The sequence below is a fragment of the Danio rerio genome, chromosome 10 (genome assembly GCF_052040795.2).
Source record: "Danio rerio strain M-AB ecotype USA chromosome 10, GRCz13ab, whole genome shotgun sequence".
Classification (NCBI taxonomy): domain Eukaryota; kingdom Metazoa; phylum Chordata; class Actinopteri; order Cypriniformes; family Danionidae; genus Danio; species Danio rerio.
The window spans coordinates 11647911-11665000 of record NC_141030.1 but is presented as its reverse complement, the minus strand read 5'-3'; the positions used below and the strand labels follow the sequence as shown (position 1 = coordinate 11665000).

General features: G+C 34.4%; 1 protein-coding gene across 2 annotated transcripts in view; it reads left to right on the top strand.

Annotated features, from left to right (window-relative positions):
* Positions 1-677: 677 nt before the first annotated feature.
* Positions 678-17090, top strand: part of ptbp3 (polypyrimidine tract binding protein 3) — a 120256-nt gene continuing 103843 nt past the window's right edge. For both annotated transcript variants that reach the window (XM_087270244.1, XM_087270242.1), the window contains exon 1: positions 678-777. In XM_087270244.1, the coding sequence (XP_087126370.1) occupies positions 774-777 (4 nt within the window). In that variant the 5' untranslated portion in view covers positions 678-773. The remainder of the gene's footprint in view (positions 778-17090) is intronic.

The window sequence follows — 17090 nt, the reverse complement described above, 5'->3', positions numbered from 1 at the left end:
GTTAAAACCCTTTGAGTCAAAGCACTGCGTTCAAATGACTACTTCAACTTCTCACCGCACTGAAATAGTTTACATGTAGCCTATGAATGTGTGATTACACGCATAAACATTTTATGTAAGCACAAGACTGCAGTTCAGCCGGTCCAACAAGTGAAGCAAGTTCTTACATGCTTCATGTACACACACGATACAATCTTCACCGCCTTCGAGCGACAAGCTTATAAAAATAGACATTAAGTTATTTAAAAATACGCCGCGTCACATTAATTAATAACTCAAATAATCGTTGATGAGTTTATTCTGAATAACAAAATAGATGTCTCGACTTCGAAGCTCTTAAAAGCTCTTTTCTAAAGGCTTCATTAGCTTAATTAATAAATATATTCCAGGAACAAGATTACACGAGTGCTGAAACTAACATCAAACGATCCCACAACAAAGCACGCGCAAACGGTGCGCGCGCACAACTCACTGCGTAATAATAAGCACATATACATGAACATATATAAGAGCTTAAAACAAAACAAAAATATTACGCGGCTCTTCAAAGGTGTGTCTGCTGAAAGGGGGAGGCCATTTTGTACAGAGAAGCGTCTGTACATGTGTGTGTGTGTGTGTTCGCGTCAGGAGCAGGAAGTGTGTGCGTGCCTTTGTGCTTGAGCGAGTGAATTTGTGTTGGGGAGTCGAACTGTAGTAACAGCAACACCCGTTTCTTCATTTCCCTGTGCTTGCATTGTTATTTCACCTCGCCTCTGTTTTGCTCTGTGCAATGGATGGGTATGTGAGTTTACAATACGTCTTACTTGTTTGTTTTTATTCCTTACACCACGCGCTTTTTGAGTTGTGTGCTTTTATTGAGTGTTTGCATTATTGTATAGTGATAATAATAGCACGTCAGAAATGGCATGGGAGGAAAAGTGGGGGAGGGAGCAAAACGCTGGAGATGCTGTTTACTTGTTTTCTGTTTATTCAAATGCAAATATGAAGTGTCAGTCTTTCACTTTCTGATTTTGGGGTCTGCATTAAAATGATGATGAGCCCGCCGCTTGTGTGATGGTCGCTCGCTGTTGTTGATATGCAAAATATGGGCGTATATAGCATTATGATCAAAGTTACATTCAAGGAAGTGGGTTTGTTTGGGATTCATATTTTTGTGTGCGTGTTGTTTTTGTTATACAATCATCCCTGCTTTGCTTTTAGACTTTGCTGTTGTGTATCCGAACCATGAGCTGTAGGTGAATGTATCCAAGAAGTGCTGAGAATTAAGGAAATAAGAGCTCCTCATGTGCTGCTGCCATTTTAAAACCACGAAGGGGCGTTTCTGGAGCGATTCTGTCTAGAAAACGGTGTTTCCTGACGCTAAACGCGACTGCTTTCGCCCACCATCGCCCTGAACTGGGTTTTATGTGTGAATTGTGAAATAATAACGCGGCGGTTGTGTTATATATTGCGAAATTAGGTTTAGAGACTTTTTGCAGAGCCATAAACAGCACGCGTCCATTGTACGCAGTCGCGCGTTTACAGTATGGCGAGCACGAGCGTTTTATTTAGCGCATATTTTCTCTATCATGTGTGATTAAATGTCATTGTTTACACTCGTAAGCGTGGCCAAAGATGAAGGCTGAGGACTGTGTGGTGCACTGGTTATATTTCACCCACTTATTGTTGTTGCTTTCATTTGACTCATTTCCTCGAATCGATTCCTTTGAGCAGTACTTTTCAAAACAATCAAATCAGAGATTCAATACGTCGCGCGCGCGCGCTCCCTGACATATTTGATGGTTTTATGCGCGCAATTAAAGCATGCAGAAATAAAGGGTGTTGGTTATCTTTGTAGCATGGGTCTTGTGTCAGATTTATTTATTGCATTTTTAATATATTTTAAATATAAATCGTATGCATTTTTATTAAATTATCATAAAACACCCCATTTCATAATTATTAACGCATTAACTGCATGTTGTACCAAATGGTTGACCATATATTGGCTGTTTTAAATAATGACTGTTAAAGTCATTTAAAGAATGACTGTTTTAATAAATGGTTTACACACAGCATTGTTGATTTACAAAAAAATCAATCAATCCTGTTGCACTACTATGCTTGATTTTGGTTAAATTGTGAAAACATGTTAAATGATAATCTGAAAGATTTTGTCATACTTCAATAAATGAAGATAATTTAGTTTTCAAAAATATATATTTTTTATTTTAAAATTGGTTTAACACTTCATATTTTCAGATTTTTCATTGTATGCCGGTGTTTTGACCATACACCAACATTTCAACCATTTGATGAAATCAACCAATTTCAACCAAAGATTGATATTTTAGAAATTATAGGGTGTGTTGGAAGAAAGGTACATCGAGTGTGTAAATTAGCCACATTAGGAGTTGAGAAATACAATCCCAAATTTAGTTGCTTGGTGGGGCAATTAAAGGGTTAATAATAGCTTTTATTATTGTAGACGTTTAGTTACCATATTTAAACCATGATTTAATTAGTCAGCATATTTGAATATTTCATATTTGTATAATAAATTTTTTACTACAAATATCATGGGTTAACTATGCCTAATATTGTAGCAAAATCATATTTAATTGGACCATCATTCTGTTTTTTTATAGTAAAACCATGGTTAACTTTAGTTAAAGCAACTTAATGTTTTCTATTTATTCATTACATTATTTTTAGTAAATATTGATTCATAGTAGGGCTGCAATATGTATTGTTTCAACATCTATATCACAATGTGCCCATTTGCAGTAGTCACATTGCAAGATATGCAATGTTGAGTTAGAATTATTTTTAACCAGGAGCTACACAATTGTATTTTATTATGGTTTTTATATGGAATTTGTTTGATTTATGCCAAACATTCTTGTCTTCATTGTCTTGTTTTTTGTCTAAGTGTCTACTTTTCAAAGCGAAAACAAGATTATTTCACTTACCCCACTGGCTGATAGGCATGAGACGATAACCGTTTTCAAGGTATATCGTGGTTTGGAAAAAAGGGTTTTCTGCGTTTCTATGGTGTATGTAAGATTTGTTAAAAAATTTTTATGACAACAGTATCTCCAGCAGAAAAGATCTCCAGAGATGCCGTTTTAAGTTGTGAAGAAGTCTGTGTTTTTGAATCTAATGAAGAAAGCAAGAAGTTAACGATCTATTTGAATTAGTAAGGTTGACATGTTGATTGTTCTAAAATATTCTAAATGTTTCTCAAAATAGTTTTTTTTTCTGCATTCAAAGCAGAAGTTTTTTCCCCATATATTTAAAAAGAATATGTTATAAAGCATTAATTACAATACCATAAAACAGTGATATTTTTATCCAAGGTTACCATACTGTCAGAATCTTTGAATCTTATTCCTACTGGCAGATAATTTAGCTTGTTTAAAAAAAAAAATCTCTTAGTTTTGACTTGTTTATTCTGATAGTGAAAACTAAACAAGTTTTACTTCATCTAAGAGCTTTTTGATATTTGGACTAGAAGCAGGACAACGCAAGCTAAGAAAAGCAGTATTTTTAGCAAATAGAGCTTTTCAAAGCATCTTGTGATACTGTAATCATTATCACAATATTTATTGCAGAAAAATGAAATATCTCTATCAAATATTTTCAATACAGTGCAGTCCTAATTTATAGTATTATAAGTTACCATGTTTTTTTGTTTCTTTTTTGTAAACAAACCATGGATAGTTTTCAAAAGCACTATCCATGGTTTGTAAGACTGGGCGATTTGGCCTAAAATCTAAATCTCATTTAACTGAACATTTTAACTCGATTACGATTAATGAACAATTATTTTATTTATTTATTTAAAATAATTATTTTTCCCTCGTAGTCCACAAGTTTTATATGTCGTATGAAGGCATCTCTGGTACAGCTTCCAATGATTGTCATTGTAGTGTAAAGGCTCAAGAATATGTCCATAGTCCTACTTGATTCGAGATCAGATGTGGCTGCAAATGGGCCGCAGAATTAGAAATCAGCCTTTAACAGAGCGAGGTCAAGTCAAGTGACACAAAGGGAAAGCAATTGAAAAAAATCATCCTGGAAAAGTTAGATCGATAATAGGTTCTGAATGTCGATTCCGATTAATTGCCTAGCCCTAATTTAGTAGTATTACTGTATGTCTTTTCATCCCATTTGTTAAACCCTCATCTCATTAGTTCCTGACTCATAAATAAATCATGTCCTAACGTCTTGATATGCTAGCTGTTGGATGTACATCCAATGTATACTTATTACTACAGTGCATTATGATATTAAATAAGTGCACTCAATAATGCTCAGTCCACTTTAGTTTCAGACAGCACTAAAAATAGTTTTCCACTCAAATAGTGCACTATAAAAGTGTTAACACAGACTGATTTTTTTTAATACAGTCATGGTTTTCAGTTCATATAGCCACTGACGTCTGTATCAGTTCATCCCAATTCCTGCAAAAAACAGCACTGAACCAGTTAAACCGATTCTTCAAAAAGATCAAACTCAAAATTAACCATTTGATCAGGAATCACTTGTTAGATAGGATTCAATCAAAAGGGTTATTCCAGCTTGAATTGCGCAACAAATGTTTTTGTAAATGCTGAACTGCTTAATTTTCTCATCCACAAAAATCATCAACAAGCTAACAAACAGCAGCAGTTTCACATTATAGCACATTACACCTCTTCACCTTTGTGATGTGCTCATCTTTCACAGATTGGTTGCGATTCAGTTGATTCTGTCGTACAGTATAGCTAGTAATGCACATAAAGCACGGTTGCAGCTCTACAGAAGTGAAAGCATTAGATAATTGTGCATTATCACACTCCCGGGGGATTTCCACCATCAAACAACTCCCACATCTCCCCAGTGTGGGGATTACAATCTGCTTCTAAAAGACTCAACACCCATTTCTCACTTCGCCTCGGCGTCTCTCAATGGCTTTTAATAAATGTGGTCACCTGGATGGGGGCGGCACTGAGGGCTTCAGTTTGAGTTCTTTTCTAGCAGATCTGGTAATGGTGATATCAGCCAACTGTGATGCAATGGAATGGGGCTTGGTGTTGTTTTTGTTAAAAATGACTAAATATAGCCTACAGATAATGTTGTTTATTAATTCGACATGCAGGTTTATATAGTACGACTAGCTAGTCATGAATTTTTCCACATTTTAAAGCAGAAGTAGGACAGGGGAAAGGAAGGTAGTTGCTAAAATTCTATTTTCAACACTGATTGCAGCACAAAGCTTAAAGGGATAGTTCACTCAAAAGTTCTGTCATCATTTATTCATTTCCCACTCGTTCCAGACCTGCTTGAGTTTCTTTTTTCTCTTGAACACAAATGAGGATATGCTGAAAAATGTGGGAGAAAAAAGCCATCGACTTTCATAATATATTTTGTTCCTACTGTGGATGTCAATTTTATTCTCCAAAATATCTTTTTTTTGTGTTCCACAGACGAAATAATTTTATAAATGTTTAGAAGAATGTGTCAATGGAGAGGAAATGTTCTTTTTTGGGTGAACTATTCCTATTGAGGCTGTTTAAGTACACTAAACAATTATTCAAATCTTACAAGACTTACCGAATGTAGATTTAAATGAATAGATTTCACCGTTTATAATAAATAGATTAAAATGAACAGATTTCACTTTTTAGCTTATATATTGTGTGTTATGTCGAGATGTATAGAGTCAGATTAGTGTCAAAAAATAATACATTTACAAAATAAAATTCATACATGACCAGCATAATTCATATTCACAAAATACAATTTCTAAATTCGAAACACTATTCATAAATGCAACAAAATTTGTGAAATTACAAGTAAAAATCATAAATATTTTCGCCAAATGAATTGGATTTCCATATTTATGAATTGTGTTTTGAACTTACAAACTGGATTTGTGTATTTTTTTTGAATAGTGTTTTGAATTTATTAATTGGATTTGTGCACTTTTTTGAATTATGTTTTAAATTTATGAGCTGGATATTTGTATTTATGAATCATGTTTTGAACTTACGAATTGGAATTTCTATATTCATGAACCCTGTTTTAAATTTACGAACTGGATTTGTGTATTTTTCAATCACGTTTTGAGTTTTCAAATTGGATTTGTGTAGTTTTGAATCGTGTTTTGAACTTACAAACTGGATTTTGTAAATTTGACTTGTGTTGTGGATTTTTGTTTACACTGTCAGGTCCCAATCTCAGCTGCCCAATTACGATTTGTTGCCTATATCTGATTTTTTTTTTTGCCTCTCTGTTTACACGTATTTATTTATTAACACTTTAACACTTGCCATACAATTTACGACGTCGAAACATTGGCTCTGCGAAATATGCGAAGTTCACCCACCTTTAAAATGATTTTGAGGCGAAGGTGGAGGAGGAGAGAAAGGGCCATCATTGCAGCTTGCACCTATGGTTTATATGGTGTCCTACACCTTTCAGAGGAATTTGTGTGTACGAGAGAGATCTTAGGTCTGGTGGGAGCAAATTGTGGCGATTGACCACTTTCCTCCTCCATGTTTCCTCTGTTGTTGTTTACCATGTCGGTGTCTCCACACGCTCTTCCTTCTAATTTAGCCGCAGAGAAGCACCACATTGTCGCTAGTTTAATGACGTACAAAACGGAATGCCTCAATAAATCTGATCTGCCTGTTTACATAATAGTTGCATTGTCACGTATCAGATTTGTATCCTTTTGTTGATTGTGATCTCTGAATATCCGAATGCATGCATTTTTTTGTGTATGTGTTTACGCAGTCATAGAGAAGATCTGATCTGTGTCCCATATCAGATTTGATTTTCAACCAAAGTGCTGAATGTAAAGACGTGAAATCTCCCAGAATGTCTCGAGACGTAAGAATAAACAAATAAACATTTGTGCTATTGCCACAAATCGACAAGCTGATCGTCCGTTTCTGCTGTCCTAATCCATTTCAGTTTGAGCGGCACCATGAGTGTGTTTGTTACTGTATGTTTCAGTCTTCTGTCGGCTTGCATTCTGATTAGATAATGTTTCGTTTCTTGTGGTAATCTGCAGTGTGTTTGTCTTCTGAGCTCCCTCCGCACATTGGGATTTGTGTCTCCATCTTCCAGCTGATTAAGCCACTCTTAACCCACCTCACGCCACAGGAAAATCAGAGAAGATGACCTTTGTATCATCAACATAATCGGGACATTACCTAGGATTGTCAAAAATTGGTTCAAAATCAGGCCTATTATCTTGTGATGTGTGCCCAGCCTGAGGTTAAGAGCTGAGCAGAGTTTTAGTAGTGGCCTTTATTTGTGTGGTGACCTATTTAACTGTTCGTTTACATGAAAACAATAAACTAAAAGTGGAAAAAAACATGTTTATGAACAGTTTTACGTACAATGTGTGTTATCCGATCTAAAATGCTGTGTTATATAAATGTTTTGGTTGATATTTTTGACAATAATCAAAATTGACAATTATCAAAAATTTTTAATTAGTTTGAAGTGTTTTTTTTATTTTTTATTATTTTTATTGGCTTAGACAAAATACCAACTTCTGTACTAATTGGTACTGTAGTTTTCAAAAAACCTTAATTTACTGCCATTTTGTTTACATGCTCAAAAGATATGACTGTGATTGCTTATAATGATCATTGCTTCACTGTCTTCACTGAAAGTCGCTGGGTTCTATTTGGAAGTGCTTACATCCTAATACCTTCGGATTGTCCCTCTGAAGTCCTCCTGAATTTAAAACAATGTGTGACACCAGACAATTTTCTTGATCATAGGAATCATCAGTTGTATCCTTAATGGCCCAGTTTTGAACACTCCAGTTTAAAATGACATTTCAATATGGCGGCCAAGATTATTTTTACTTTGAAATGACCTTTAGAAGGCGATATATCCCATTTGGAATGCACCAAATATCTGTGTAAGCCCTAGCAATGATCATTGTAGCCAATCACAGTCAATCACAGTCATATCTGTTAAGCACATGAACACAATGACCAATCAGAAGTGTTGAAGTGTCCACTCATTAGCGCCTCTGAATGCAAGCAACAGTGGTAGTATGTAGTCATATGTAGTGGTAGTGTCATGTTTTAAAAAGAAATTCAGTAGTTATTTGTATCAAAGTCTGTACATTTGTCAACCCTAGTGGCAATCAGAATTAAACAATGATCTACAGTTTCCATTCACTAATCTTAATTGATATTCTAACATTGACATAAGAGCAGTTTTTAAGCAAACTTCATAAGGAAAATATGAGATTTAATTACATTTTTAGTAGTTGAATGCAGGTTTTGAAGTACAGCAATATAGTTGAACTGTAAAACCACCCAAAAAGTTAAGGCAATTCAAACCGTTTGAGGAAACTGATTGCTACAAGTTAATAAGAATTCACTTTCAGTCAATTTTGAGTTAGCACCACTCATTTCATTTGATAAAGTTGACTGTTGGGTTTTACAGTGTAGCATTTCTTTATGAACTTTAAGCCTCTAATCCAAATTTAATTACCATTAAAATAAATAAATTTAAATTGTTACAACTGCAACAAGGAGCAAGGAGCAGAACAAAAGACCCACATCAAAGGGGAAAAACATAACAATCAATATTCTGAAAATGAAGTATAGAGAGCGTCAGTTATTTTTTTTACTTTGTTTTCTGAAGTATTTGAATCTTTGAGCCACTTTCTTTACCTCAGAAAGAAAACATCTAAAAGAGGTTCTGCACTTTTTCCACTTACAACAATGATTATGATATTTACCCATTAGTAAAATAAAGTTAACAACATCAGAGAAATAATTGACCTTGTTAAAGTATCGTCCGTGGTGTACTTGAGAACTGTTGTGGGCTATAAACTGGCTTGACCAGTCATCCACAGACCCTGTGTCCTTACTTCAAAAAGGCCCTTATTGTACTCAAAACAAATCAATATTTGTGGGTTTTGGGCACAAAAACCTAATTTGCTATGTACTATAATTATATTAACAGTTTATAGTAAACTTGAAACTCACAAAACGTGAAGATGATTTTTTTACCCAAAGTCAAGAAAAATGTGAAATTATATTTTGTAGTTGGAAAATATAGCTTACACTCTGAAAAACCCAACAGTCAACATTATCAAATGAAGTGAGAGTAGTGAACTCAAATTTTACTGAAGTTAATTCTATTAATGTGAAATGATTTTGGAATCAGTGTTGAAGGTAACGAGTTATTTAAAAACTGCATAACTTTAACTTAAATGGAGTAAGTTCACATTACTCATATAGATTAGTTTTCGAACTTAATTGGTTGTTGCAATTGGTTTCCTCAAACGGGTTGAGTTACCTTAACTTTTTACAGTGTATTTCAAGGCATATGTGTTTTCTTGGGGGGGATGTTGGGTAAAATTTGCTTTTGATGACCAGAAGTTTATTTTAGTTATCAAAATATGAGGAACATGTTAAACTGGGAAGATGAAAACACTCAACTGTTATGGTGTCTAAATGATTATTCAAAGAAAGAAACGTCAGCTTACCATGGAATATGGATTTATTTAATATGCAAAAATAAAAAAAAAAACTTTCAGGAAATCAAATATACCTTATGCACAATATAATCAGTTCATATTTCACTGGCTCTCCCTTGCATTTGATTTTAACAGCCTCTCTCCTGCACATTTCTCATGAAGCAAGTTTGCTTATGCCATCACAAATGAAACAATTGAAATGTGCCTGCAAACCAATTGTTATTCCATTTTAATTATGCAATAATATGTTTGGGAATTCTACATCAACACACCATATTGTCTGAATAAATGACAAACATATACATTTTACTAAGTTAGACATCACTTATGGCCTCTAATGTATTGATACTTAATTATTAAAATAAAGTTTACCCTATTTTAAAGGAAAAAAATCATAACCTTTTATGCTTTTAGGCATTTTTAATACATTATTGCCGTGTAAACGTACCCTCATTTACTTACAAAATGTGTACTTTATTTTATTTCATCCAAACAATGCACTATTTTTGTTTTTTTTACTCTTGCACATACAGGATTCTTGCCTTCTGTCCCGCATGAATTAGAAATGATTGCCGCTACGGTTCATTATAATGCATTGTAACCTAATCACAATAGCTCTGAAGTGGAAAGCGTGTGACGGGCACTTTGTGGGTGATTCATCTGAGACATTTCACTTTTTCGTCTAACGCTGTCTTCAGGAGGAAACGTTTCATCCTGCCAGTATACTCCTGAAAAGTCTGTGCTGCGATAATTAGGCAAAGTGTGGGGTGCAGGAATAACTAGCGAGCTGCGACTTCCCTCAAAGCTCTGTGTGGATGTTGGGGAAGTTCCCTTGCTAGATTGAGGTGCGTTACATCATGAGCTTTATGCCCATGCTTCCTGTAGAGTATGAACAAAACAGCCTTCATACTTACTGCTGCATGAGGGGTTTCAGATTCAGCCGTGCATCTGCTAAATGAATGTTTACATGACAATGGTGTACTAAAAATGGCAATGTTTTTTCTTTATGTTTATGAAAGCGTTTTCTTACACATGACAGTGTTGTCAAAACAATGCCTATTTAGATGGATCTGCAAAATATGAATCAAAATGTTGTGTTATGCGCGTCAGGCCAGTAGGTGGTGATGACACTTAGAGAACAATGTAAAGAAACACTATGCGCCTGCACCAATTTGGTCCTGTAGTCAAGTATTGTTTTTTTGTGGCTGAAAAGTGCTCGCACATCCCTATTAACTGAACATGTAATTGCGTGTAACGTCACCATTTTAAAAAAAATCAAATTTTTTGTACATTCACATTAGCAGCGACTTTGTGGTCTTTGCTCTGAGTTGCCACCTGCTGCAAACGCAGGTCTGTGTAGATCTATACAGCATGAATACAACCAGCCTCTGAGTGAGCTGAGAGAAGATCACGTGAGTTCTACTTGTGCTCCCATTGGCTGTCGCTCAAGAAAGTCGCTCTTCATTTGAATAAAGTTGATTGATTCTCAGCTTTGTCGCGTAGCTCGACATGTCCACCTGGTCGCTATCTGTCACTATCACTTGCATGGATGGAGGCCGCCGGAAGTCACTCACTCTCCATTAAAATGAACGGCAGCTTGTGGCCATTACTGAGCACCCTGAAGAAACCCACGCAACCTCACCTTGCTGTGAGGTGATCGTGCTACCCACTGCACCACTGTGACTCCGACATTCATAACTATAGGCAATAATTCTGGCATAACAGACCTACCTGAAAGCTCTCCTTCAGATTCACCTTGTAAACATCAGATTTCACAGCTAAACATGCGAGTACATTCTCTTTCAGGCATAATCCTCAACAACTGGTCAATTGCTTTCAGGAACACATTGAAACATTCTGCACCCCCCTTTTAATACACCATCTGCTTAACAGTAAAAAAAAAAAACGTGTCCACCAAAGTGCTTTTAGCCAGTTTCAAAATGCTAGGTGTTCTTCTAAAAATGTCCAGCTGATGGCGAGTTCCACTTGAGATGCTTTGGTCGCTATCATTTGGAATCCACGGCAGTAATTTAATACGAGTATCTAATTTTTTAATTGATAATATTTTGGACAGATTAAATTAATGTGTAAAATATTACGCCAGCCAGTACATAAAAATTCAGTATTGCGTTTGAAAAAAACAATAATTAGAAAATTTACATCAGAACAGCTTTGCAAGCAATTTAAATAAAAACTTGTTAATGTGTAGGGCCAGACAGAATCTGCGGACATTTTGTGCTATTTCTGCTGAGAATTTTGTTTAAAAAAATCTTCTGATTTATGCTGAGTGATTTTGGGAGTATCGTAGCTAAATACTTTTTTAATTAAATAAAAAAACTATACCTTTTAAACTTTTATTTGATGTTTACAATGCAAGTCCAATTAGATCTACTTATATGGTAAACAAAGCAAGTCTCTCATATAATATAGCTACTCAAAGACAGAAAATTTTACTTTACAAACTGCACTGTAAATAAATCAAATGAACATTTTAATATTATTATTATTATATCACAATAATATTGCTGAAATAAATTTGAAAACTGAGTAAATATAAATTTTCACACATCGACACAAGTAAATAAATAGACTAAATGATGGGCAAAAATTCTGCGGATTTCTGCGCGGACAGATTCCGTGTGGGCCTAATGATGACCTAATGATTATTCATTATGATTTAACTTGGCGTGCATACTTAGTTGTCTGGTTGTCTATAAATGCCAAAATTTATCATGGTTAGACATTCGCCAGATATCCACTTGTTAAGTCATGACGTATTGGTTCCGTATGAAACACATATAAATTATGGCTACTTTTTATTCATATCACACTTGAAAGTAAATTTTATGTGAAATCATCATGTACACATCTGTCTCACAAATACCATAATTCTAATAGTTTATAAAAAATGAATAACTTTCTGGCCATCAGATATGGATTTGCGATCATGATTTTTGAAAGTATTACAGCGCTTTGTAAATGTTTATTATTACCGTTTGATGTGTCTTCTCATACTGTTTGATAGAGCACTTGGACCTGGAAGCCGCTTTTTGTGACGTCACACATAACAAGCGGATAGGTTAGTTTTAGTATTTTTATGTTATTGATCTATGATTTTTTGCAACGTTTTTGCTCAATGATATACTGTTAGCAAAAATCATGAAAATACACACACTGCTAGAGCAGCGTTTATAATATGTTTATGTTTTGCACACTTGTTTTCTCTCAATAACAAAATTAATACACTGCAGTTAAGAAAGTGTGACTTTTTATTGGACTATTATATATTTATAAATATGTTGCGTTAATGGAAGCAGCTTTACAGTATTAAACATAAAAATACCTGTTATATAAAATATCTGTTAATTAACACTTTCCTCTACTTTAGGATATACACTCATCTACGCTTTTGATTTTTTTTTTTTTTTAATACCCAAGTAACGATTTTGGACTTCCACCAAGTTTGGCATACATCTTTAGACCTTTAGTAGCTGTACCAGTAGTAAATGCAGCAAACTCTCAAATTCAATTGATTAAACAAGAGGTTAAGTTAAAGGCGTCTAGTGTTTGGACTCGGTTGCTATGTGGTTGCCAAGATGTTCTGTGCGGTTGCTAGGTAGTTTCTGACTTACCCCAAGTCAGAAGAGCACTCCATTACCTTCAAAGCCTTGTCAGTACATTCAGTAGAAGTCAGAATTATTAGCCCCCCTTTGAATTTTTATTATTTTTTTTTTTTCAAATGATGTTTAACAGAGCAAGGAAATTTTCACAGTATGTCTGATCATATTTTTTTTTTTGGGTAAAGTCTGATTTGGTTTATTTAGGCTCAAATAAATGTATTTTATTTTTTAAAAAACATTTTAAGGTCAGAATTATTAGCCCCTTTAAGCAGAACAACCCATCGTTATACAATAACGTGCCTAATTGCCCTAACCTGCCTAGTTAACCTAATTAACCTAGTTAAGCCTTTAAATGTCACTTCAAGCTGTATAGACAGGTCTTAAAAAATATCTAGTCAAATATTATTTATTGTCATCATAGCAAAGCTAAAATAAATCAGTTATTAGAAATTAGTTATTAAAACTATTATGTTTAGAAATGTGTCTCTGTTAAACAGAAATTGGGGGAAAAAATAAACAGGGGGCCTAATAATTCTGACTTCAACTGTATATATCTTATGCCTCATCCAATGGAGATTAAATTTTTTTTGCTGCCTGTTTTAAGGTCCTGCTGGCAAAAATCATCCACACCTCTCGCAGCATGATTTGAGGCACCATTTGTCACCATGGGATGAGTTAAATAGGGAAGTTTCACACAATGAAAAATGAGACCAAGGTCTTCAAAAACAGCATCTCCAGCTGTGAATCACAGGCTGCAGCGCATGAAGCATGACAGGAAATGAGTGCTTATCAGGGATCAGCTTCTCTTTGTCCATGTAATCAAACTCTTTTGGACATGGAAGCCACAAACTGATCCTAGATCAGTAGCTTTATTGCAAGCCGATTTATTAAATGTATAGATCTGCCATTATATAAAGGTCAGAATAGAAGGTTGGAGAGGTGGGGAGTAGCGCTAGATCTGAGACGAGAATAGAGAGCTTTTTTTTTTTTCTTCACAAGAGTCTTTTTTTATTAAGGCCTAGAGCACAACAGAGAAAAACATTGTCATGTGATGACTGGCCTCACAGGGCTCCAAGACCTTATGAAGATCTATCTGAAAACAGCTGCTCTATTTTTATTGTCGACATGTGAAAATTATGAGACGATTGCACATTTATTTTGAGTGTGATGTAAACGCGCTTCCTTAAGCCGACCTGAATTGTCTTTTAAGTAGTACTTGCTAAACACGCTGAAGCAGTGCATGTGTACTTCACTGCCTATATTAAGTGGTGATCGATGTTCACACAACCCTGGTTAGTAGAGTGGTAAAAACAAACCTCTAACCACAATTACACCCACAACAACCTAACATTGTGACATGTTTGAAATCATTTAGTGTAGTCTTTTAGGTTAGTGACATAATACACCATTTAAGACAGATCTATGAATTAATAAAAAATCTAACAAAACTAAAAATCCTAACTCGAATATAACATTTTAAGTATTTTAAGCTAAAACTGTCAAACTCGGGTCAGACCCTCAAAATGACCGACTTCGTTTCAAACTTACGATCATAACTATAAAAAGTCTACAGGTTGTGAAAATTTCCAACAGTACATTTAGTAGAAGTCAGAATTATTAGCCCCCCTTTGATTTTTTATTTATTTATTTTTTTATATATATATTTTCAAATGATGTTTAAGAGAGCAAGGAAATTTTCACAGTATGTCTGATCATATTTTTTTCTGAATAAAGTCTGATTTGGTTTATTTAGGCTCAAATAAATTTATTTTATTTTTTAAAAAACATTTTAAGGTCAGAATTATTAGCCCCTTTAAGCTATATGTATTTTCGATATAGTCTAGAGAACAAACCATCGTTATACAATAACTTGCCTAATTGCCCTAACCTGCCTAGTTAACCTAATTAACCTAGTTAATTAACTAATTAACCTAGTTAATTCCATGTCGTGTTGTGAAAATTTCCAACAAGCGTTAATTTTTAAGCTACATCCATTCAGGATAAGAGTCCTCCACACCTTTTTAGAGTTATTATTTTCTTTTTTAGAGTTTTGTTTATCTAGTTATTTCACTAGAAATGTCTAGTAGCTAGCAGAGCAAATGCTAGCAACATATAAAGCAATGTTAATGTTAGCAATATTCTAAATATTTTAGTGACATTTTAATTCATGTTAGTAATGTGCTAAAGTATGCTATTCATGTCACTGAATAAATGTTACTATGGCAGAGTTCCATTCATACTGCTCACATTAATACTCTAAAACATACTTTTCTAATGGCAGAGTTGTACGTTTAAATTTAAATGCAGTACCTTCTGAGTAGTAGGCGGTTTCAGACACAGCATGTGGTTTTAGTACTAATAATACTAATAATAATAGTATTATAAACAATTATTGTGGTTAAACTCAGTTCATCATCGTTTTGCTACTCTAAATATATGGTATTTTTAGTAAAACTGTGGTTATACCTTAGGCAATTACTATGTTAAAACATAGTCACCACACCTTTACTATAATAAAACCATGACTTATTATCATAAGAGGTAAAACATGCTGGAATTATGTTAATCCATGAAGTAGTTAACCTAATTCGGGCATTAGCAAACATGCTAGCAAGGCGCAGTTTGACTTTCTCTGAGCAACTTCAGGCTTTTCAAAAGTTATTTTAAACTTCCAGTCTTGGTGTTGTCGAGCCAAGCTTTTCATCAAACATTTTACTCATATAGTACATATTTAAAAACCACAAATTATATCTTATTAGAGATGCCTAAAATAAGTCTATGCTAATAATCATATAATTTGACCTTTTCACGCTAAGGAAAGCCTAGTGAAATGTCATGTGGTTACAAAAACACCCCAAAAACTTGATATTTATCAAATAATGATTCATCCTGCTTCTGCAAAATATTTTTAACGACAGAACTGTTTTATTATTATTATTATTATTATTATTATTATTATTATTAGTGTCAGTAATTTTTAAAAAATGTCTAAATAGTTAATTTTTTTTGTTTGACTTAAAGTTAAAACTATATCAAGTTTAGCCATATGGTTTTAGTTATTTAACTACTGGGTACTTTGGTCACTTTATGTAGCATTGGACTGCTAGTTATCTCATACAACCATACAACCACCCAGAGCAAATGCGTGACTGCTGTCTGTCTGTTCTAGCCAATTGACTGAGCACACTTTCGTTTAGCCCAATCAGAATTGCACAACCGAACTATGCGGAACGCCCTCAGTTAAAATTGAACAGGAAAGCACGGACAATTGAGATAATGGCGTCTGCAGCTTTACAAGCATTAATAGACAAATTATATCAAAGTAAAAGAGGACATCTGTAATATGGGAACATTTTGGTTTCAAAGTCACATCAAATTGCAAATTATTTCGCAATCGCAATTAGATATTTACCCCAAATTGCACAGCACAATTTTATAATGTCACACCAAACATTATAAATAACATTATAGATGGGTTTTTTTTTGGCATTAAAGGTTCATCACATTTGGCAATGTCTTTGTACAATTGCTTATCTTGCATTGATATGGTATAAACTGAAGGCTGGTTGTCTCAAAGTAATAGTTTACGTTTCATAAATTCTCTAAGAACCCTTTCTATTATTAATACCTGCCTTTAGGACTCCATAGTAAACATTTGTTTTCACAGAAATATAATTTAACAACCTGTTCACATTCAAATCCTCTGCCTTGTTTCCTCAGCTGTGCAAAATCTCTCGATTTCAGTGGGAAGGCGATATGTTTCGCCCACTCGTATGTCTGCCATATGGACATATCCTCATTTCCACACACACTACACCACTTCTTTCCTTTTAAATGGCTCCATTTGATCTGAGCTTGTATGAAGTTTACTAGCTGTTATCATCAATCCTTTCCAGCAGTCCTTTCTGATGTTTAGCTAATTGTCGGCACTTGATCGCATCCTTTTGAGCTCGTCCATGTTTGTGTTACTGAAAGTCGCTCAAATG